At 54.6% G+C, this 22,293-nt stretch overlaps 10 protein-coding genes across 10 annotated transcripts; 6 read left to right on the top strand and 4 right to left on the bottom strand.

The window, feature by feature from the left end:
* Nucleotides 1–616: 616 nt before the first annotated feature.
* On the top strand, nucleotides 617–1,714 carry EsH8_II_000078 (uncharacterized protein; the record flags this gene model as incomplete). The annotated part of the gene is made up of 1 exon (XM_083263376.1): nucleotides 617–1,714. One exon carries the CDS (start codon nucleotides 617–619, stop codon nucleotides 1,712–1,714), a length of 1,098 nt encoding a protein of 365 aa, XP_083120698.1.
* A 1,447-nt stretch (nucleotides 1,715–3,161) lies between these two features.
* EsH8_II_000077 (uncharacterized protein) lies at nucleotides 3,162–4,217 on the top strand (the record flags this gene model as incomplete). The annotated part of the gene is made up of 2 exons (XM_083263375.1): nucleotides 3,162–3,422; nucleotides 3,480–4,217. The coding sequence occupies 2 exons, from the start codon at nucleotides 3,162–3,164 to the stop codon at nucleotides 4,215–4,217; spliced, it is 999 nt and encodes a 332-aa protein (XP_083120697.1).
* Nucleotides 4,218–4,669: 452 nt separating this feature from the next.
* Nucleotides 4,670–5,197, bottom strand: EsH8_II_000076 (uncharacterized protein; the record flags this gene model as incomplete). The annotated part of the gene is made up of 1 exon (XM_083263374.1): nucleotides 4,670–5,197. The coding sequence occupies one exon, from the start codon at nucleotides 5,195–5,197 to the stop codon at nucleotides 4,670–4,672; it is 528 nt and encodes a 175-aa protein (XP_083120696.1).
* Nucleotides 5,198–6,061: 864 nt separating this feature from the next.
* On the top strand, nucleotides 6,062–7,943 carry EsH8_II_000075 (chaperone ATPase HSP60 domain-containing protein; the record flags this gene model as incomplete). Its single annotated transcript, XM_083263373.1, has 3 exons — nucleotides 6,062–6,169; nucleotides 6,235–6,376; nucleotides 6,433–7,943. 3 exons carry the CDS (start codon nucleotides 6,062–6,064, stop codon nucleotides 7,941–7,943), a joined length of 1,761 nt encoding a protein of 586 aa, XP_083120695.1.
* Nucleotides 7,944–8,804: 861 nt separating this feature from the next.
* EsH8_II_000074 (actin-binding ADF family protein) lies at nucleotides 8,805–9,657 on the top strand (the record flags this gene model as incomplete). The annotated part of the gene is made up of 6 exons (XM_083263372.1): nucleotides 8,805–8,807; nucleotides 8,874–8,884; nucleotides 9,041–9,224; nucleotides 9,284–9,357; nucleotides 9,415–9,463; nucleotides 9,517–9,657. 6 exons carry the CDS (start codon nucleotides 8,805–8,807, stop codon nucleotides 9,655–9,657), a joined length of 462 nt encoding a protein of 153 aa, XP_083120694.1.
* Nucleotides 9,658–10,013: 356 nt separating this feature from the next.
* EsH8_II_000073 (cell-cycle control medial ring component-domain-containing protein) lies at nucleotides 10,014–10,678 on the bottom strand (the record flags this gene model as incomplete). The annotated part of the gene is made up of 2 exons (XM_083263371.1): nucleotides 10,014–10,514; nucleotides 10,568–10,678. The coding sequence occupies 2 exons, from the start codon at nucleotides 10,676–10,678 to the stop codon at nucleotides 10,014–10,016; spliced, it is 612 nt and encodes a 203-aa protein (XP_083120693.1).
* A 470-nt stretch (nucleotides 10,679–11,148) lies between these two features.
* Nucleotides 11,149–13,531, top strand: EsH8_II_000072 (rRNA (cytosine-C5-)-methyltransferase NOP2; the record flags this gene model as incomplete). The annotated part of the gene is made up of 2 exons (XM_083263370.1): nucleotides 11,149–12,710; nucleotides 12,778–13,531. The coding sequence occupies 2 exons, from the start codon at nucleotides 11,149–11,151 to the stop codon at nucleotides 13,529–13,531; spliced, it is 2,316 nt and encodes a 771-aa protein (XP_083120692.1).
* Nucleotides 13,532–14,483: 952 nt separating this feature from the next.
* EsH8_II_000071 (uncharacterized protein) lies at nucleotides 14,484–17,501 on the bottom strand (the record flags this gene model as incomplete). Its single annotated transcript, XM_083263369.1, has 2 exons — nucleotides 14,484–15,055; nucleotides 15,107–17,501. 2 exons carry the CDS (start codon nucleotides 17,499–17,501, stop codon nucleotides 14,484–14,486), a joined length of 2,967 nt encoding a protein of 988 aa, XP_083120691.1.
* Nucleotides 17,502–19,433: 1,932 nt separating this feature from the next.
* On the top strand, nucleotides 19,434–20,708 carry EsH8_II_000070 (uncharacterized protein; the record flags this gene model as incomplete). Its single annotated transcript, XM_083263368.1, has 3 exons — nucleotides 19,434–19,575; nucleotides 19,712–19,893; nucleotides 19,965–20,708. The coding sequence occupies 3 exons, from the start codon at nucleotides 19,434–19,436 to the stop codon at nucleotides 20,706–20,708; spliced, it is 1,068 nt and encodes a 355-aa protein (XP_083120690.1).
* Nucleotides 20,709–20,977: 269 nt separating this feature from the next.
* EsH8_II_000069 (NADP-dependent oxidoreductase domain-containing protein) lies at nucleotides 20,978–22,128 on the bottom strand (the record flags this gene model as incomplete). Its single annotated transcript, XM_083263367.1, has 3 exons — nucleotides 20,978–21,687; nucleotides 21,736–21,856; nucleotides 22,021–22,128. The coding sequence occupies 3 exons, from the start codon at nucleotides 22,126–22,128 to the stop codon at nucleotides 20,978–20,980; spliced, it is 939 nt and encodes a 312-aa protein (XP_083120689.1).
* Nucleotides 22,129–22,293: the final 165 nt, after the last annotated feature.

Here is a 22,293-nt window from a genome sequence, read left to right as displayed (position 1 = left end):
GAACTGGATTCCCTCCGGCGCAGAAATTTCTTCCCTTCTTTGCACTCGTCTTCCCTCTCATATTGCGATTGGCTCTCACCACCGCCCAATCCATCAACCACCACACGTCGCTTCTCTCAGTCATCGATCGCGACGCACTTCTACACCTTGAAAACTCCATCTTTTGGACCAATTGGTGAGAAATTTGTCAATTGCTTCTTCTTTCGCCTCTTCTTCGCCCTCTCATCTCAGATTGCGAGGTTTGGACGCGCAATTGACCACCTGAGCAGACGGGGTGACCCAAAACTCTTACTCCAATACCCAAGCTCGTATACGACGTCAATTCATCTCTATCACAATGGGCGACTCGTCGCCACCACCCGGCGCCGACAAGGGTCATCAATGGGATCTCTTGTCAGGAGCCTCATCGCCCCTATCCGACACTTCCAGTAACTCTGCCAGCTTGTTCTCCTCTCCTAATTCGCCCGTCGATACAGAGCTTTCATTTCCAAGCCTGGGACTCTATGATGCAAAAAACCCAGCAAATCATACACAAAAAACCGTCGCTGTGATGCCGAGCTTCACAAATCATGTCTTGGTTGGAAACACGGCATATGCCCCAGGTCAGATTCAGGCCATGCGCGACATACTTGAACAAGCACGATCAACAAGTGAATTTCCCAAGACAACATCCACCGTCGAAGATCCTCAAGCTATCGTGGAGGACTACAAGCATCTTCAGCGCCTCCGAGATGCACGAGGCGATCCCGCCTTACCCCCGTCAGAAAGGTACAACGTGCTCAAGGTCGACATCGCTCGTCGCATCAAAGCTCGCGATGAAGCCCAAGGAGGCTCGTCCAGCCTTCAAGAGATGGACCACCGAGTTCAAGGCTGGATGAACTCAATCAACAAGGAGACCCGGATGCTTGAGATCACGCAGGCCGCTCTTCAGCGCAAGGGCATCAGCAACCCAACACAAGACGATTTGGACGCCATCGCCGAGGAGTTCATGCAGATTGCGGAGCGGACGCTGCTTGACGTCGCCAACCCCCTGCGGATGAATGCCACTCGGATGGAGGGCAACATTGATCGTTTTGACAGTCAACTCAATGGCTTATCATCGATCGACGGCGCGATGACCGCGCAGCTCAATACGCTTAATTCTGTTATGTCCAACCTGCAGTCCACCGTGGGCAATGCAGTGAACATGTCGACTGAAGCCATGGGCGCCTCAACAAAATCCATGAGTACGGCAATGGGCGCGCAAATCAACACCCTCAACGCTGTCCTGGGAGCCCAGAGCAATACCTTTAATGGCTCTCTCACCATGCTCAACACAGCTCTTGGCACTGTTCAGGATAATCTTCATCAACTCACTACGAACTTGCCAGCAATAATTGCGACTGCAGTTCAAGCTGCCGTCCACGACCAACTCGCCTCTGCGCCTCATCAACATTTGCTCAGAGGACCCCACCAAGCAAACTTCGAGCAACCACCTGGCTACGCCACAATCAACAGAACAACGCAATGCCGATTTACCGACCGAGAAGCCCCGGCAGAGTATCTACGTCCTGCCAGCTTGACGCCTCAAGTCTTGAAACAGCACAAACACGAGCATACTTGTCATCTCGCTACACCAGCGACAAAGTCGAAGCTCAGAAGATTCCTGCGGGGAATCACCAAAAGTTGGCGCTCGACGAAGGGCAAGAGCCGCAAGGAAACAGGCTCGCAATGAGCCTCCGACATCCGCTGTCCGACTGTGTGGACGGCTCTCTTCGATCTGAGACGTACACAATACATCTGGTCACCAAACTTTGGAAAGATCGTAATAATGATGGGAGGACATTGGTTTTGTAGATCATTGGTAGTTCTTGGCTCACAATACGAGATTAATAATTCAACCTACACCAATTTCATCACAATATGCCCTTGCGAGTCACATTTCTCTGCACCGTAGTCGACATGGCGGAATGAAGGTCCCTTACCAGTTTTTTTTCTCAAGCATCGTGGCACTCATAAACATAATTCTGCGCCCAGATCATGTAGGTGATGGGGGGATATATCAGAATGAGAGTCCGCGGTCTGTCCTTACTTTTGAAAATTGATGTCAATTTCCCGCGAGCCAGTGAAAAAACCAAGGCCCTGTCCTAGTCTTACTTCATTTTAGCAGCAACACGGATGGGATACGTGACCAGTCCTCACCACAACCTTAGGAGCCCAAGGAACCAACAGCTGTCACGTCTCCTCGAGAAATGGGACACCCACGACCCAAGCCCGTCGCCTAGCAACATCAGCGCGAATTCTCACATATCTCATAGCTGCCTGAGCTCTTAGGACGTCTGGTAGATTCTTACCCGCGTCTCCTAATAGCGTACGCCTCGCCTCACCTGCAGCCCCATCACGGTCCTCGTCGCGTCTCCCACCTGCGTCCGCCTTCTTCCACCCACACTCACCGCACCACTCTACATCCTCTTCTCAACACCTCAGATTTCTCTTCCGGAAAAAAATCGACTTGATTATCACAAACCTTTGATCGTCACATTGACAACATCAGACTATTCTCGGCCTTTCCATCACAAGTCTTGCAGCATCTCATTGATGCCATCAGACGTAAGTTGCCTTTCATCTCTCCCCCGATTCAATCGCTTTGCGATATCCTCGTTTCATCCTTTTCGATGCACACAAGACTCCTTTTCTTGTTCATAGCATCGCTTCACCCTTTATTCTCTTTGTCGGTGGATACGCCCTTAGCTAACAGCAATTCGCCTTCAGAAGATGGGCAGCCAAAGGAAGGTCTCAAACCCTCAGACTGCGCACTCAGCTATCCGGAAGCGCAAAAATGCTGTGAAGCGTGAGCTTGCTGGAGATCCGACTCTCACTTCAGCTCCTGCTTCAGTCCCTGCTTCAGTCCCTGCTTCAGTCCCTGCTTCGGCTCCAGCTCTGGCTCCGGCTCTGGCTCCGGCTCTGGCTCCGGCTCTAGCTCCAGCTCCAGCTTCAGCTGCGGCTTCGAACAGCCCCGAGTCTGCAGATAAATGGATCTGGACTCATAAACCTCCTACTGCTGCACAGCTCAAGCAGAACGGCCGACGGAAGGGCCGCAACTTGATCCAATGGAACCGTAGGGATACACTTTTCATACTGAAAGTTGACTACAGCGGCTGACTCAGAGCACAGGGCCTCACATGCTTGTGAAACTTCTGCTGAACCTCCAGTACGAATGCAAACGACAAGGCATTCAGTTGCCTTGGGGTCAAGCTGTCCACCGGCTGCAGTGCGGAACCTCGGATCAAGCGGTTATCCAGTGGTTGTCTCGCGCCCGGGCATCCCTCCTCAGGGAAGGCCACATGGTTCCTCCTATCCATGGGAAGAAGCCGGCTGTCGATAAGACAATCCGGGGACTTATCAAGGAGCCAACTGCTGAGAACCCAAACGCCATCAGAGCCGTCCCGTTCACAGAGCCGTTCTATCACCAGGACTTTGGCAACTCCAGCTCGGGCTAGGACCCCGCGGCTGATGGAGCCGATGAGGCTAATGAGGCTGACGATATCGATGAGGAGGCCGAAGAGGTCCAGCAGGAGCAAGAGGTCCTGTATGAAGTGAGTTTCAAGAAGCCCTTTGTTCGGTTCATCTCTAATAACGGACAGAAGCAGCAGAAGAAGCAGGGAATGAAGGGAAAGCAGGTTCAGCCATCTTTCCCCCACACCAGCCCTGTGATGCCCATGATGGGCCAGGCACCAGCGATGGCACCCCTTGGTACTGTGGCCCCCTACCAAGTTCTGTGGCAACCCCCCATGCATATGATGCCTGAGAATCAAGTCCGCTGGGGTGGTGCTGGAATTGCCTATCCTCAATCGTTTGTTGTGTCTGGCGGCTCGCCGATGAGCTACAACTACTACGCCAACATCGATACCAACACCAGCGAGTTCGGTCATGGTGGCTCCGGACTTGGTGGCTTTGACCCTGGCAACTCTGCTAATTCTGTCGGTGCCAATTCTCTTGGTGGCGCTTCTCCCGGTGCCTCCTCCGTCGATATCCTTCGTGATACGGCACACACCGCTGCCGCCGACTTCACCGGCCTCCAACCGGCTGAAGAATACCATGGAGGCGGCAGTGGCAGTGCTGCACGGGATGGCAACCTCTGGGAAGGTTACGACATCAATAATATCATTGAGACTGACAGCGTGCTGGTAGAATCTTCCTTCAACGATGACAACGACAACAACGAGCTGGAGTATTAGTGAATACAGGGTTGGCCTACATGAAAACTCTGGGGGCACAAAGGGGTGGCGTTCAGGGACAAACAAAGGCTATATAGGTATACAGCCTAGGTTGATGTGGAGTTTGGTTTACTTTGGCCCAATGCTGCGAAATTGCTTTAGGAAAGGGAAGGAAGGGATAAAAAGGGCAGATTCTTGAGATATTGAAGGAAAGGGGAGGCTGCGATCCTTGGTTGACTTTGTCTCTTCTTTCTGCCTTTCTCACAAGGGTGCCCATACTATGGGGGCAGGCGTCTCAACAGGTACACAATAAACAGTAACTTCCCAAATCCTTTGTGTCATGGCCGTTCTAGTTAGGAATCGCCTTATCCCGCAGGTATGTACATATGTCTGAACCGTCCAGCCCAGCCCCGTTTAATATCAATGTCACATCTACTTTGTACAAGAAATTTTGAAAATGAAGGCTTCTTCCCTCACATGCCATCAGCGATCATAGCGTTGACAATTTGGACGTGACGATTCGCATTCGTTTCGCTCCACTCGGTATCGTAGTTGAGCCCGTACGGCCAGAAGTGTGAGCCGCCGCAGCTAATCGTGGCATCGGACCCGTCCCAGGAGCGAAGCAACGGCAGAGCAGTGGCCCAGTCGCCAGACGAGCATTTTGAGTTAAAGGCGCTCGTTTGGCCGACACCGAGGGTGTGTGAGATCTCGTGGAGCGCCGTCCGCTCATTCATGTAAGAGCGGTTCGAACCGAAACGGACGTCACCGTTGTAGTTGGCCTCGGCCGTCGGCACGCCGGGCGTGTAATATACGCGGAGGGTCTTGCTGGCACTTCCCAGCTCGGCGTGCCTCGCGACGGCCAGTTTCATCGCGGCTTCAATCTTGGTGTACGCATCGCTTTGATCGGAGGTGGGGTTTGTGGCCTTCTCGAGCGTCCAGGTGATTGCGCCTTGGGCGACTGAGGTGGAGGCCGCGATGATGGCAAGGATTGAGAGCTTCATATTGCGGTCTGATGGCAGGAATGGGGAATTATCAGATAAAGGGGTGTTGCTGATGTTGGCCGTTGAGAGACACCGTCAGTCTTTCGTCTGGACGGCATCTTTTCTTATACTGCGAGTACATCATCATTCAGGAGGCACCTGCTCATGCCCCTGGCTCAAGCGAGTTGGAAATTAAGGATATATGTTCGAAGAAGATCGCCTTAAACTCCCCTACGGTGGTATTCTCACCCTTGTAACGGTGCAATGCTATTGTAGCCAAGAGTTTAGGGGCCGCATCCATCCAGGCGCAACGGCGCCGACAGGCCGTTTCCCATTGTTTTCCACTGTTTCAAGTACAGTATATAGTTGCAACAATTGGGGAGATCTTAGTGCCTATGAAAAGAAGCATGTTGAAACACCGCACTCTTAAATATAACTGTAACTCGTATGTGGTAAAGACATTGCTGGGATGGCAGACTTCGACTTGGAAATGCCATCCAATGTCTGTTGCTCAGGAGAAATGGCCGAACCCGATGCCGATGTCCTCCGATGTCGAACCCATGTCAAACTCGGCAACTGTTCACTGGGTGATTACCAAGTACCGGTCAGAGAAAGGAGACAGATGCCATTGGAAGACGTTGGAAATGCACTGTGTTGCGCTAGTCCACTTTTGTCCTGGCGCTCCAGAAGGGACCTCGTTTAGCCGAAGGTCCGAAATAAATTTTTGGAGCCAGCGACGGGAAGCTTCTCCAATTCTATAACTCGCTACTGAACTTTTTACTTCACCTCCTTGGAGCGACATCTGTGTTTCAACCCGGCGACACCTTCAATCCTTGGTTCTGTATTTTTTCTTCTTATCTAGATACCCTCATAATCAGATCCAACATGCAGCGCGCACTTACCTCCCGCGCGAGAGCGTCCGTCCTCTCCTCTGCTTCCAGCAAGTTCCGTCCCGGTGCCGGTCTGGGACAGCAGCTTCGCTTCGCCCACAAGGTTCGTCATCAAGTCGCATAGCATTGCCAATGCCATCAGCTCGGGTATACTGACCAGCTATATAGGAGCTCAAGTTCGGTGTCGAGGGCCGCGCGGCTCTGCTGGCTGGTGTTGAGACTCTCGCCAAGGCTGTTGCGACGACACTTGGCCCCAAGGGTCGCAACGTCCTCATTGAGTCCAGCTATGGCTCCCCCAAGATCACAAAGGGTACGGTAGAGCTTGATTGAGCTTGAGAAACGCGACAAGAAGCTGACTGGATGCAGACGGTGTAACTGTCGCCAAGGCAATCACCCTGAAGGACAAGTTCGAGAACCTCGGCGCCCGTTTACTCCAGGATGTCGCCTCCAAGACCAACGAGACCGCCGGTGACGGTACCACGACCGCCACCGTTCTCGCCCGTGCCATCTTCTCCGAGACCGTCAAGAACGTCGCCGCCGGCTGCAACCCCATGGACCTGCGCCGTGGTATCCAGGCTGCCGTCGACGAGGTCGTCGCATTCCTCCAGAAGAACAAGAGAGATATCACCACCAGCGAGGAGATCGCCCAGGTTGCCACCATCTCTGCCAACGGCGATGTGCACGTCGGTCGCCTGATCGCCAACGCCATGGAGAAGGTCGGCAAGGAGGGTGTCATCACCGTCAAGGAGGGCAAGACTCTGGTTGACGAGCTCGAGGTTACCGAGGGTATGCGCTTCGACCGCGGCTTCGTCTCCCCCTACTTCATCACCGACGCCAAGTCCCAGAAGGTCGAGTTCGAGAAGCCTCTCATCCTCCTCTCCGAGAAGAAGATCTCCGCCGTCCAGGACATCATCCCCGCCCTCGAGGCCTCCACCCAGCTGAGACGCCCTCTGGTTATCATTGCCGAGGACATTGAGGGTGAGGCTCTCGCCGTCTGCATTCTCAACAAGCTCCGTGGTCAGCTCCAGGTCGCTGCCGTTAAGGCTCCCGGCTTCGGTGACAACCGCAAGTCCATCCTCGGTGACTTGGCTGTCCTCACCAACGGTACCGTCTTCTCCGACGAGCTTGACATCAAGCTCGAGAAGGCCACCCCCGACATGCTCGGCTCCACCGGTTCCATCACCATCACCAAGGAGGACACCATCTTCCTGAACGGTGAGGGTTCCAAGGACTCCATCACCCAGCGCTGCGAGCAGATCCGTGGTGTCATGAACGACCCCACTACCTCTGAGTACGAGAAGGAGAAGCTCCAGGAGCGTCTTGCCAAGCTCTCTGGTGGTGTCGCCGTCATCAAGGTCGGTGGCTCCTCCGAGGTTGAGGTTGGTGAGAAGAAGGACCGCTTCGTTGATGCCCTGAACGCCACCCGCGCCGCCGTTGAGGAGGGTATCCTGCCCGGTGGTGGTACTGCCCTCATCAAGGCCTCTGCCCTGGCCCTGAAGGACGTCAAGACTGCCAACTTCGACCAGCAGCTCGGTGTCACCATTGTCAAGAACGCCATCACCCGTCCCGCTCGCAGCATCGTCGAGAACGCCGGTCTTGAGGGCTCCGTTATCGTCGGCAAGCTGACTGACGAGTACGCCAACGACTTCAACAAGGGCTTCGACAGCTCCAAGGGCGAGTACGTCGACATGATCCAGGCCGGTATCCTTGACCCCTTCAAGGTTGTCCGCACTGGTCTCGTTGACGCTAGCGGTGTTGCCTCCCTGCTGGGCACCACTGAGGTCGCCATTGTCGATGCCCCCGAGGAGAAGGGCCCCCCTGCCATGGGTGGCATGGGCGGCATGGGCGGTATGGGCGGCATGGGTGGTATGATGTAAAAACATGATTAAGCCGTCTTTGTATTAAAAAAAAAAAGGTCAATTGGGCGAGGGGCATGGGTACGGTGTTACTATTAGAAAGGATGTATAACTGCGGCCATTTGTACTAATCTCCCCTCTTCCCCCCTTTACTAGCAGATTCCCCGCGGGGACTTGAGAGCTCTGTATTGTACAATAGCACTAGCAAGTTATGTAAGATGAAGAACAAGCAAGTTAAAGAACAACAAAGGCATTGACTGTGCGCACGGGTGACGTTGACAAGTTGACAGCTGAAAGAATGGGGACTATGGCCGCTACTTTAGTTGACTAAAGTTCCTTGGCTTCATGTCGACAGGTAGGCAGCCGTTAAGGCCATTCGCAGAAAAAAACAAAAATAAGCCAGGCATCCATTGTGTTCTGGGAATATCTGACAATCCACGTAAATGCAGTCGTTGCATTGGGCTGCCCAGACGCAAGACCTCCCAGTTCGGGCTCGGTTCTGTTGACTGCCGCCTGGCGGGATTCGTCAACCTGCTGTGGCTGACGCAGGCGTTAGTCACGTGCGCTCTAATCTCACCTGGACAACAACCCCACCATGCGGGTGTTTTTCTCGCCCGCTTCCCCTCCACTGTGACCCAACTCCTCCGTTCCTGTCCAAGATACCTCTCCAACGACGCAAGCTGTTGCCTCTTTTCTGCCACCACCCCGTGCAGCGAATTCCCGGCCGAACCACCTCGATCTCGAAGTAGGCTTCCACTTTTCTCTCCTGTGCACCTCAGCCATTAATTACTCGCTCAATTTCCCGTTTTACTGTTGCTAATCAGCTCTCAGCCCACTTTCCCGCCCATTCTCCTAGCCACACCCCCGCCATAGACCAGCATCATGGTGAGTTACTAAAAAGCTTCCAAGGATCAGCCGTCTAGTCAAACGCAATTCTAATCTCAATCGCAGTCTCAATCCGGGTTGGTTTTCCCCCTTCCGCAGAGCCTCACGTCCGCGCCGACGACCATTTGATGGGCTATCTCGCGCTCGTTCGATGACGATCCCGGCGGAGCAGGACAAGCTGGCTCCATCCTCCTCAGCAAGGCGGCGCATGCTAACCCGATTTTCCCCACCAGAGCGACCGTCGCACAGGAGTGCATAACGACCTACAACGACCTCAAGCTTCAGAAGAAGTACAAGTACATCATCTACAAGCTCTCGGATGACAACAAGGAGATCGTCGTCGAGGAGGCTTCGGCCGACGCGGACTGGGACAACTTCCGCCAGAAGTTGATCAGCGCCACGACGAAGTCCAAGAGCGTACGTGACCAGTCACCGCGTCGACGCAATACTCGAGGTCAATGCTAACATTGCAACAGGGTGCTGTCGGCAAGGGCCCCCGTTACGCCGTCTACGACGTCGAGTACAGCCTTGCCTCCGGCGAGGGTTCGCGGTACGTTCCCCCGCATTCGCCTAAATTGGAATCCCCAGTAACTAACACCCAGAACAGCAACAAGATTACCTTCCTCGCTTGGTCCCCCGATGATGCTGGTGTCATGGTCAGTACTTGTCGCCCGATTCTAACTGCACTTTGGCGCTAACCTTTACCAAGGCCAAGATGGTCTACGCCTCCTCCAAGGAGGCCCTCAAGCGCTCGCTCACCGGTATTGCGACCGAGCTCCAGGCCAACGACGCCGATGACATCGAGTACGACTCCATTCTCAAGGTTGTCAGCAAGGGCATGGCTGGCTAAATTTCTCGCCTCCATTCCACCCCCTTCCTTATGCGGCGAGACGGAGCATACACTTTGGCGGCTGCAGTCTTCCGGGACGATTGACGACGATCATGGAGAGTTTACGATGAATATGGAGGGCCACTGTCTCCCCTGACGATTTCGGGATCGAGAGCTTTCCACTCCGAGTTTCTTTTGAGGCGTGACAAGTACATTTCCAGATTTGATTGCCCGCCTGGCTATACCAACACAGTGCCATAGGAAAACATCTCTTGCCGGAATGCAGAGCATTCTTGTTGTTGCCCGATGACAAAAAAATCACCTTTTTTTATTAGACCATTAACTATGCTTGAACACCGCTCTCCGTGATTGCTGCATCATGAATTCTTTGCCTGCCAGGTCGAGCGCCAAAGCGCCGACAGCTCCCCTGCCCTTTTCTCATCCTTGAGTCTCTGCAGCAAGAAGCCCTGGAGATCGTTCCAGAATTCTTCCGTGTGCAACGCTGCCTCGCCAATATCTCCCTGGGCGGGATCATTCGCTACGCTGCCCGGCTCAGGCTTGACTGCCGCGGCTCCACCAATGACCATAACCGAAAACTCCAGGGATGACTGGTCGTCCGTGAGCAAGTCCTTCAGCACCTTGCTGTCGGGGACCGGCTTCTTGTTGTACAGCAACTTCATCTTGTCCACCGGTATCCGTGACTGGGACTCGACTGCCGTCTTGATGTCGAGGATCGAGGTGTTGAGCGACTGGGCGGACAGCTTGATGTCCAACGGGGGGTTGCGGAGGGACTTGAGGGTGACGTTGACGCTCCGTTCCTGGCCTGGCGCAAGGTTCGCGGGCTTGCTCATAGGCTTGGGCATCTTGGGCAGGATGTACTGCGGCTGACGTCAGCTAACTCTCGACAAACAGTGAGTCGGATGCGACTTACGGGAGGGCGAGACGGGAAGTTCTTCGGGTCCTCGACATGGTCGGCCGAAAGCTTGGCCGGCCGCGACTCCAAGGTCGCCAGGAACTGTCTTGCGAATACAACTTCGGCCATATTTGCGGGTGGTGCTAGCAGCAGGGTAGCGAGTTGGGAGTGTTCAGGTTGTCGGATTGAGTTTGGGGAGCTATAGGTCGTGTGGGTAATAGGGAGGAACAACGGTAAAGGTTAAAAGCGGGACGGATAGGCTGGAGGTTGAACGTTGAAGATGTCTTCGTCCGGTGTGTCTTGCCTGCTGCTCAGTTGCGCACTGAGGAGGGATGGCGGGGCGTAGCTGGGGTGTGGAGCTCTCGAACGAGTCTGGCGGCGTGGCTTTATCGGTGCCGCTATCCCAATCTTATCGGACATGGCCTGTGCGCGATAGGAAAAAGTTTCGGTGGGGGGACCGCTCTAATCCAGTGAACTTTTTTTTCCTACAGTTTGCGGCGACCGACCTACCAGACGGTACCGTACATCTCGAACCTTTTTTTCCCCCTACAATACCCTTCTCCCCAATACCCAAACCCGCCACGAATTGAACGGTCAAAATGGGTGTCGGACGTCGCATGAAGAAGCAGGGTCCTCCCGAACCCCTGTCGGAGGCCCATTATGCAAAGTTGAAGCGCAAGGCCGGTATGCCAGTAGAGCCCGTCGAGGCCCCCGAGACGAAGAAGAGAAGAACGACCAAGCAGCCCGCGCCCAAGGCCAATGGCGCCGCAAAGAAGCTGGATGCGAAGAGGAGCAACGGTGCCAAGGCGCCCGCAGCCAAGGCTGTCGCCAAACCTGCGCTCAAGGCGAACGGAAGGTCGAAGAAGCCCCAGCCTGAGGACGAGGACGAAGAGATGTCGGACGACGACGACCTTGGCGACTTCAATGCCGCCGGATCGGACTTCAGCGACGAGGCTGACGAGTTCTCCGATCTCGATGACGCACCGGCTCTTGGAGACGATTTCTTGGGCTCCGACGAGTCCGTCTACGACTCGGACCCGGAGCAAGGAGGCGGCGGAAAGCACATGTTCTCGGAAGACGAGGACGAGTCGGACGGCGAGGAGAAGCTCACAAAGGCCAACATTGAGGGTCTCGCAAGGAGGCTCGACAAGAAGCTCGCCGACGAGGAGGCGGACGCGCAGGCCGAACTCGAGGAGATGGGTCTGCAGACCAACATTGACGGCGACAAGCCCCACGTCCTGGACGACGAGGACGACGAGTTGGCGTCCAAGTCCAAGTCTCTGCTGGCACCCGACCTGCAGCTCCTGAGAACGAGAATCACCGAAAACATCAGAGTGCTCGACGACTTCGCGAAGCTCCACGAAGAAGGCCGCTCCCGCGTCGAGTACGTCAACCAGCTCATCAAGGACATCTGCACGTACTACGGCTACTCCGAGTACCTCGCCGAAAAGCTCTTCAACCTGTTCTCGCCCCGTGAGGCCTTCGCCTTCTTCGAGGCCAACGAGTCTGCCCGCCCCGTCGTCCTCAGGACAAACACCCTCCGCACCCATCGCCGTGACCTCGCCCAGGCCCTCATCGGCCGTGGTGTCACCCTCGAGCCTGTCGGCAAGTGGTCCAAGGTCGGTCTGCAGGTCTTCGAGAGCAACGTGCCCCTGGGTGCCACGCCCGAGTACCTCGCCGGTCACTACATCCTCCAGGCTGCGTCTTCGTTCCTGCCCGTCATGGCCCTCGAGCCCCAGGAGAACGAGCGCGTGCTGGATATGGCCGCCGCCCCCGGTGGTAAGACGACGCACATGGCCGCTATGATGAAGAACACCGGTATCGTCGTCGCCAACGATCCCAGCAAGAAGCGTGCCAAGGGTCTCATCGGTAACATCCACCGCCTGGGTGCCCGCAACGTCGTCGTCTCCAACTACGACGCCCGTGAGTTCCCCAAGCCCATGGGTGGCTTCGACCGTGTGTTGCTCGATGCGCCCTGCTCTGGTACCGGTGTCATCGCCAAGGATGCCAGCGTCAAGACCAACAAGACGGAGAGGGATTTCATGCTGCTGCCGCACATGCAGAAGCAGCTTATCCTGGCTGCCATAGACTCTGTCAACCACCACAGCAAGACTGGCGGATACATTGTCTACTCTACATGTTCCGTGACCGTCGAGGAGAAGTAAGCACCACCCTGAGATCCCCGTTTCTTACATGACAGAGGACAAGACAGCTAACAAATTCCACAGCGAGGCCGTTGTCCAATACGCACTCTCCCGCCGCCCCAACGTCAAGCTTGTCGAGACCAACCTCCCCTTCGGTCGCGAGGGCTTCACCTCCTTCATGGGCAAGAAGTTCGACGCCTCCCTCAAGCTCACCCGCCGCTACTACCCCCACACCTACAACGTCGACGGCTTCTTCGTCGCCAAGTTCCAGAAGATCGGCCCCACGCCCGCAAAGGCCGAGAAGTCCGAGTCTTCCAGCTCGGGCCGCGCCGAGGTCATCGACCGCGCTCCCATCACCGACGACGAGGACGTCTCCTCCGGCAAGGGCGAGGAGTTCGGCGGCTTCGACGAGGAGGAGGACGAGCAGTACATCGACAAGGCCAAGCGTAACGCCATGCGCAGGAGAGGTCTCGACCCCAACGCCCTGTCCGCCAAGGACAAGAGGCAGCAGGCCAAGAAGTCCGACGAGTCCGAGACCGAGGTTGAGGCTGAGGCTGAGAAGCCCGCCGAGAAGACGCCCGAGAAGAAGACTTCCGACAAGAAGGCTGCTGAGAAGAAGAAGACCCCCGAGAGCAAGACTCCCGAGAAGAAGACTCCTGAGAAGAAGACCCCCGAGAAGAAGGACAAGAGCAAGGACAAGGCGGTAGCAGCCGAGAAGGAGAAGAAGGCCGAGCGGAGTCCGGCGCAGAAGAAGGTGACAAGCACCACCGCCACCCCGGAGAAGAGCCCCAAGGGCAAGAGCCCCAAGCAAAAGAAGGAGAAGAAGGCCGCGAAATAGAGAGAGTATGAAAGAAAAAAGTAGGGATGAAAGAAAAGGACGAGGCATCGCTGGAGGGTGGGAGGGGGTTTTTCTCAATGTATCTTTTGTAGTAGACAAGAAGCATCATTCATGTCCGGGATCGAGTTCGAACCCGTTTGTCGTCGCATTATAATTACCTACTACTAGGGAGTCGGAGCTCAAAAGGGATTCGGAAAAATAAAACAGTATGGGACAATGAAGAAAAAAAAGCCCATCGTCGCGTCTTCGACATTGCTCGTCGTCCCTGATCATGTGTATGTATGCCTTCACGTCTGAATTAAATGGTCCAGCCAGCTGGCCTCGAAGAGAATTGAAGAAAGAATGGGTTATAATCTGAACCAATACGCCGAAGCCAAAATAAATAAGTCTAAGCAAAGCTTTTCATCAAGAACGTCTCGTCACCATGGATTGGGCATCGACCTATCCCTGACCACCGTGATGGAAGAAAAAAGGCTCGTGTGCCGCCACCCTTTTGCTCTAAAAAATAAAATAAAAACACCAATGCAGAAACGTGAAGCATTGTACTAAAAACATAACGGCGTGAAAAACATGCATTTCCTAGCTTCATCATGATCCATTTATCCAGTTAGGGTCTGGATGGTATCAGGTCCCTCTTCCCATAGTCTCTCCCTGTTGTCATGAGGTTGGCGTTCCCTTCGCCGTCAGACCTCTTTTCGTCATAAAAGCCGTATGTCATGAAGCCTATTCATGATCTTTTCGGAGTATATTGTTGTACACAGGAATCCAGAAAGTCGTTACCGGAATTGTCGTAAATATTGTTTGTTCTTCGTAATCCTTCTCCCAAACGCCTCCGTCGTAATTCGCCTCGTCGTTTGTAGGTCGACGTCGTCAGCGGTATTAAAGTGATGTATGTATGAAGAAAAAGCGTAAAATACCGGCCGAAGTAAAAATGCTGTTTGTGAGATGAGGTCTACTGGGCAGCCCTTTGGTGAAGCAGAATGTCGCGGATGGCCCACCGCCAGGCGTCGCGGTCGCGGTCTCCGACGCCTAGCCACTTCTCGCATTTCTTCCTCCACCTGTCTTCTTCCTCTCGCTGTCTTCGAACGAACTCTGGCCCTACGTCGAATTCTTCTCCGACCAGCCACTCGTCCTTGACTTCGCTGACGCGGCCCGGCTCTTTGGAATCGCCCGTGTTATCGTCAAGGTCAGGAATGTCCTTGAAGACATCCTCGTCATCATCCAATGCGTTGAAGCCGTCCATAGGATCAGGTGTCTCGGACTTTGGATTTGTCTGTGGACCGAGCTTAAGCCAGCACATGTTCTGTGGGTCGAAAACCATGCCCCCCACAACCTGCACACCCTTCGTATGGCTGATGTTCGTGATCAAAGCCGGCCTGGGTGTCGAAGCTTCTCTATCTCGTGCCGCATGAGGCGGCACCGACGCTGTCGAGGGAGACGATGCGGGGGGGTCGAATGCATTCAAAACGTTTTCGTTGCCTTCCCAGCGGTAGGTTTCCGGGTTGTAAAACATGCCTTGGAGGTCTGCACTGATGTTAGCATTGCAATGTATAGTCAAATAGCCGTTGCACTTACGTTGTGGAGTCTTGTCCTTGTTCATGTTTGAAATAAGATGGGGTTTCAATTGAGGAGGATTCCTCCTCTTCTTCGATCGTACTGTAGGCTGTGGCAGTCCGGGGTTGAAATTGTTTCTAGACGATAGCTGAGAGACGCGCGACGCGGTGAGAGGCGCCAGTGGGCCTGATGGAGCTCTTTGAGCAAGCGAGGTCTCCCGAGCGATTCGGCTAGCCTGGGTATCGCGGGCAAAATGGGGCGTGTAATCAGACTTCGCAGGGGAGTAAGGAGCCGGGGAGGGCGTGTTATTCCGATCGGGAAGCACATTCTGGTAGAGCTTGTTGCGGAGTGGTGCCTTCACAGGTTGCCTGACGAATTTCGCTTCTGAGTTTGCCGAAGTAGGCAGATCATCGAATGCATCCAACTCATGACCGTCGCCAAAATTCCGAGTTCGGTTTGGTTTGGTGAGTGTGCGGAAAGACAGGCCGTCGTGTGTAATGTGGTCCGAATGGCGATTGAGTCTCTTGGGACTTGGCGAGCGCATCGTTGACCTGGAAAACGCCCTCGATGTCGGCCGCAAATCCAGAGAAGCCTCGGAATCATGGCGCCGGAAGGTGCGAGAAGGTTTTGAGGTCACGTGTTGTGACTGGGATTGAGAGGCCCCAGCAGGGAGGAAAGGGCGTCGCTGCTGAGCAGCATGGCTTTCTACAACGGGCCGAGTCCTCTCGGTTGGTGTTTTGGGCCGCATCCCTGACTGTGAACGATGGCCCTCAGTCCTAGATGGCGGTCGCTCAAAGCGGGATGTGATGGGTTTGGCAGGTGAATGAGACGCCTTCATGGCAGGCAGAGATCGCTTAAACCTCAGCAGCTGCGAGCTGGTAGTTGTGGGCTCATTTCGCAGCGAGGTTGTCGACGTCCTGGAACCAAGCTCCCTTCTGCGTGGTGTTGAAGGGAGCAAAGAGGCAGGCGAAGGTGTCGTTGGCGTTGGCATGCTATGAATGCTCGTAACGGAGGATTGGGACGAATGGCCCATACGAGACTGAGATCTTCGCGAGCGAGCGAAAATAGGACCGCCACTCTCAGATACAGGCTCCAGCGCAGAGTGAGCTCGCTCATGACGCTCGTGATTAGGCCGTGGCAGCCGTGATGGGGTGGGCTTATTGGAGAATGTCAAAGAGATCGCCGTCTTGGGCCGCGCTGGGCTTGGAGGCCGATTGGCGTTCACACGAATGTTGCGATGGAGGGTAAGCTTGCCAGAGTTGAAGACGTCGCCATCACCAACATCAAGGCCATCGAACATGTCTTCAGTCTCCGGCGAAGTCCGTGGCTGCGGCGTCTTGAGGTTTGGCGGCTCTTCCTCCACCGGACGCACAGGAGAGCGACTGAGCTTCCTTCGGTTCAATCTCTCTCCAAAGTTGACCGGGCCACTCGGGAGAACGAGACCATCAAACGTCTCGTCCTCACTCTCGGCGGTAAATGAGCTTGATACACTGGGGCTCATGGCCGAGACAGAAGAGCTTCTATTGGACTGGCCGTCTCTGCGAGTGCCTCCAAATCGGGTACCAAGGCTACCCTCGCCCCAGTCTAGGTCGTCCGCATATGATAACGGCGTCTTCGGGATGTCTTTTCTGGTTGAAAGCTTCAACTTGCCGTCTGACGGCAGTTCAAAATCATTCTCAAAGTCATCGTCCAACGCCAGATCATTCTTCTGAGGCGTTGGCGGAGTAATAAGTGAAATGGGTTTGGGTGGCCGGGTCTTGGACACTTTGATAGTTTCCGAACCGTCGCCGAAAAAGTCGTCATCGTCGTCGTCGTCACGGAACCTCTCCAAGTTGAGTGCCCCTGACAACGTACTCGTCCTGGATTCAACCGATTCTCTTCGGTCCAACAGCGAGACCGCCGGTGGCGTCTTCATGGGTTTCGTCGGGCTGGTCTGATTGGAGCCGCCGCTGACTTGCCTGAGCATGTCTGGGAACTTGGTGCTGTCCTGAGGCTTGATGCAAAGGCCCTGACTTGAGTCTGGAAGCACCAGATCGTCTTCCCAGTCGTCTTGCATGATCTTCTTGATCTTCCTTCCGCCTAGTCGCTTGATAGTGCCGCCCATGAGAGCGGAAGAGGGTACATTTTTGGGTATCGGAATGCCGGCCTGTGTGGCAGCGGCAATTGCGTCCAAGGTCGACTTCTCGTCGTCGCCCGGGACATGCACGTGCGTCTCCTCGTCCAAGATCGATTCGAGGTCGGAGCGGAAGGAGAGATGCGAAGACGCAGAGTCGCGCCGTGTCGGGGGAAGGTTTGTAGTGGTGGATGCGGTCCGGAATGTCAGATCCTCGGTGTCAATCTGGAAGTCGTCATCATCCCAGTCTTCGATATCGGGCTCCGCCACCGGCTGGCGTGGTTTGAGGCGTAGAGGTTCCATGTTTTGGTAGGTTGCTTTGTTTTGGCGGGCGCAGGATTGAATTGGGTTCTAGGAGGCCGTAGTCGTAGCCCAGAAGTCTTCCCGACAGCGCTGTTCTGCTTGTCAATGGAGCAAGATCATATCGTCAACAATAACAGCAGCTTCGGCCCGTCGTCATATCCTGGGGGGTGGTTATGGTCGTCGCAAGCGGTGGGTTGTGTATCGTCGAGAGTCGCGAGGGGGCGCAAAAAGTTTTCTCGTTGTGTGGGAGGGCGTAGAAATGGCGGCGTCGAATGTTATGAGTCGAGTAAGGTATCGTCGTTTTCGGGAATGTGCGTAGTGTCGGCTACTAGTAGTATGATTTGCAAGTGATGCAAACAGGTGCAGAGCAAGTGGAGGTCATCCAAGAGAGGCCGTAAGGGGTGATGCGCAACAGGGTCCAACAATCTCGAGGGTGACGTTTGTCGAGCTGGAGTAGAACGAGATCAGGGTACTCGTGAGGTCGGGGGGAGGACTGGGTTGGTGACCTCGTTGGACGAAGTGAAGCAAAAATGGCTGGGAAGCTGGGGTCGATGGACCGGGCCTGGCAAACAAAGCGAGGTGGTAGGTCGGCCAGATGGTGGGCTGGGTCCAGAAATTAGTGGTGCGCAGTGGTCCAAGACCAGTGCAGGTTGCAGGAGCAGCGAGCGCAGAGCGCAGTAGGTGGTGTGGTGGGTGGCTGGTGTTGCGTGCAGGAGTGGGTTTCCCACTGGGCTACGTACTGCACGCTGGCGAAAGAGTCACACCTGGACAACAGAGCAGAACAAGTGGGAATGCAAAGGATGCAGCCTTGGGGAGGGGCCACAGGGCTCTTTCCAGTGAATCATGAATTTTTTCCCCAGTGAGCCACGTGATATAGCGGGGACATCAGATGGCATATTGATTGGACAACAGACATCAGATGCGGGGACGGTTGCACTTGTACGATTCTGACGCGTTCGAGGCGCGACTCCCCTTACCCTTTCGCTTGAATGGGGGACAGAAGGGACGGGAAGAGGCAGGGACAGACAGCAACTGCAGCTCGGGGAGAGGGGGAAAAGGGTATCTGGCCCAACGTGCACTCCATTGGCTTCACCACGGGCATTGCATGAGGCTATTTACTGAAGGATATACGCTATCGAAGGCTGGCCGTTCCTGCTTTGTCTTCCTACACACTATAGTACGTCAAAGGACGCTCTCTCCATAGCTTCCTGTTTATTATTGTGATTATTGACAGCATCCGCCATAGCAACTGCCAACTAATACACTACGTTCCCAATCTTCCGTGCCCTCCTCCTTCCCGTCCCTCCCGTAAGGTACTTTCGATTCCAAGGCTGCCTCAGGTTATTGCTCAATCTCGTAATCACGGTAATCATTGTCATCTTTGCACCAAGCAAGCTGCCTGCCATCCTCGGCTCAACCAGCCATCAAACTCCCCTTTTGCTGCCTGTCTGAGCGCCGCAGCTGCCTAGTTTTAGCCCAGGCCCCCTCGAGGACTTCCCCGTGACTCAAACACGAGTGCCTTTCTCATCACATCCGTATTTAACTGCCTCGGATGGTTTGATGGTAGGCATATTTCGACAACGAGTCGAACCAGTCCTCCTGCCAGTGCCATTGACCTTTGCGAGGCGATAAAATTGGATGAGCTGTTGTCACAACATACCAACCACTACCGGGGACTCAGTATTGGGTCTCACATTTCCCGCCCGTCTTGAACCCCCACCCAATCAATCTGCTTCTGCAAACCAAAGTGGCAGCACCTCAAATTCCAACCCTTCAAAACAATACCGTAATCCCCGAGACTAAACAACCGAAATCAACAAATCGACAGTAGCAGGAGACCCTCTGGCTCGATCCCGGAATACACCCACTCCTTCTCATTGGACTTATTACTGAGGACACCTCAAGGTCAATCTATTACACATTGATTGAACCATGACACCTGAGCACGTCCTCCGATTTCCACGGTCGGACAGCGAGGGCGCATTTGTCATCGTCCAGGTTACGCCTACTCGATCAAAACCCTTGGATGTCAAGTTGGTGGGAACCGATGGCGCGGAGCCGTATGCTGTCTCATGTGAGTTGAATGCTGCTTTCCTGGCCGAAGATCACCGCGACCCGGCCGAGTGGGTCTTGGCCGTCGATGTTCCATGCGGCCAACTTATGCACCGCGATCACGAAGCCCTGTGGCTAATGGGAGGCGTCCCTTGCAGTGCGTCACGATAAAGTAGCTTCGCTGCGCGTCAAAAACTGTCCGTGTGCGGAAGATGAATGGGTCTCTATCCTGGCCGCCGTCTTCCGACAAGAACCAGCCAACGACATTGAAGTACTTGCCTCCGTTGAAAACGAGTCAGCTCTTACTCTGACTGTTCGGAAAAAGGGGAAGGAGTTCACGGTAAGTGTCAATTGCTCGAACCTCCTCCCAGCCTTGTTTTCCGGGAGGCCGGGCTGACGGCTGGTCTCTAGCAACGACTCGGCACCATTGAGTTAAGCCATAGCCCGCGCGAGTTGATTGAACTCTTCGACTGGTGCGGGTTGTCTGCGCAGACAGCCAATGAGGCTAAGGAGGCTCTAGCTTCTGCAACCGCGAAAGCCACTCAACTCGAGGAATCCGTGCGCGAGCTCAAAGCTCAGCTTGATGAGCTAATCGCCGCCAAGGAGGCCGATGAGTCGGAACTGCTAGAGAAGTTCCGCGACTTGTTGAATGAGAAGAAGGTCAAAATCAGACAGCAGCAGCGCCTTTTGGCATCCGCATCCGTCGAGCCGAGCAAACTAGCGCAGGAACAAGTACAAAGTTCCCAGAGCACAGGCAAAGGCCATGCAGCAGACAAGTCCAGGCCGTCCAAGAGGAAGGCCGCACCGGCCCCGGTCGATGACGACGATTCTTCCGACGAAGGGTTTGTGAAGATGGAAGTCGATGATGGTACGGAACCGATCCCAGAAGAATCAGACCAGCAGCGCGACACAACCGAGGATGAGGACGAGACGGCTAGTGAGGATGACGAGGACGATGACGAGCCGGTGGCACCAGCCCCCAAGAACCAGCCAAAGCTGGAGGAGCCGGCACCGTCTCACGAGAAGGGAAAGCCAGCAAAAAAGTCTGAGCCTCCAGCAAGGAGAGACTTACCTTTCGGCAGAAAGAAGGGTCCTCCAGCTAAAGCCCCTCCGGCACCTGCTGGGAGCGAGACTGAATCCGACGACGAGCTATGAGTTTGGTGGACCTACGTCAGGGAACAGTAGAGTACAACCAACTCCAACTTGACCCGACACGTTTGATCTTGCCAACTCAAGCCATTTCTCGTCCCATTGTCTCAGAGCTTGATGCGTATCATAGACGAAGTCGTGAGACTTTCACCGGCAAAGATGCACGCAACTGCGGTTTTACGTTTGGGTTGCTCGGTACTTGTTACTTTAATACTAAAAATACCCTTTTATGACCCGGATTCTGATCCCCGAAGACATAGAGAAGATGCCTAGGCTTAGCGGGTGTCGTTAGGGTCAAATTTGGCCTTCCAGAATCCCCGGACATGCTTGGACTTGCCAGCCTCCCCGATTTCCTTCACCTCCCTAGGCGTAAGCTTGATGGCGGGTAGTTGGTTCAGATAGCTCTGCAACCTGTCCTCCTTAGACGAAGTGGTGATGGTGATCAGGCCCTGGTCGATACACCATCGGAGTCCAATGATGGAATCGCTCACGCCATACTTCTTGGCCAGGTTGTTCCAGATTGTCCTGACGGGGGATTCGATGTTCGACGTGATGGGGGTCAAAGGAGCATAGACCGACACGGCAATCTTGTTCTCGCGGTGGAAATCCAACAAGCCGTCGTGCTGCAAATGGGGGTGGAACTCGATCTGGTTGATAGCTGGAGGAATCTTGGCCGTCTTCAAGATGGCCTCGAGGTGGGGCTGTAGAAAGTTGGAGACGCCAATGGACTTGGCCCTGCCGGACTCACGGATGGCCTCCAGGCCTGCCCATTTTTGCTGAAGCTCTTCGTCTGAGTCGGCAAAGAAGGGAGCATGGATGAGATAGAGGTCCACGTAGTCAAGACCCAGTTTCTTCAGAGAGGTTGCAAAGGCTTCCTCGGTGTCCTGCTTATTGGTTCCGCTGGATTTGGTGGTAACAAACAACTTCTCCCTTGGGACGCCGGCCTTCTTGATGGCCTCGCCAAGCTCTTCCTCGTTTCCATAGACTGAACTTCGTTAGGAGGCTATGTAAGGAGGGGAGTACTTTTGCATACCTTCTGCGCCATCCAGATGACGATACCCAACCTTGATTGCCGTCACAGTATTCTCGACGACCTTCTCATCGAAGCCGGCGCCTTCAGACTTGTAGTTGGCAGTGCCCAAACCATAAGCGAGCTACCAGCGCATCAGCATAAGAGCTCGTTGGCACAATATGAGAGTAAGACATAGCGAGTCGACCGGAGCTGGCGCCGAGCACAACCCGGCGCTGACACGCATTACCGAGCCATAGATCACCTGGTGGAGACGGAGATCCTTCCTTCAAAAGGAGAATAGCTTACCATTGGGATTTGATTACCATCATTGAGCGTGAGCCATGGGATATAGTCCGTCTGCTTGGGTGGGGTACCCGAAGCATCTGGCGTGAAGGTGGACAGAATTGAGTTCATGTTGCGTCTCTGAGGTTGATAGTGAGGGGACGGAAAGACACAGTGTTGAAGTCAAGATAGAGATGATAAGTAGAGAGTCTTAAAGCTGTTCAGGCCAAGAACATACGCCGATGCACGGAAGGCGGAAGACGACGGAATGGATTTAGGTTCCGGATGTGTCAAGAT

This window comes from Colletotrichum jinshuiense, chromosome 2 (genome assembly GCF_051148585.1).
Source record: "Colletotrichum jinshuiense chromosome 2, complete sequence".
NCBI classification, from domain to species: Eukaryota; Fungi; Ascomycota; class Sordariomycetes; order Glomerellales; family Glomerellaceae; genus Colletotrichum; species Colletotrichum jinshuiense.
The sequence above is the reverse complement of the archived record's forward strand: the minus strand, read 5'-3'. Positions and strand labels throughout refer to the sequence as shown.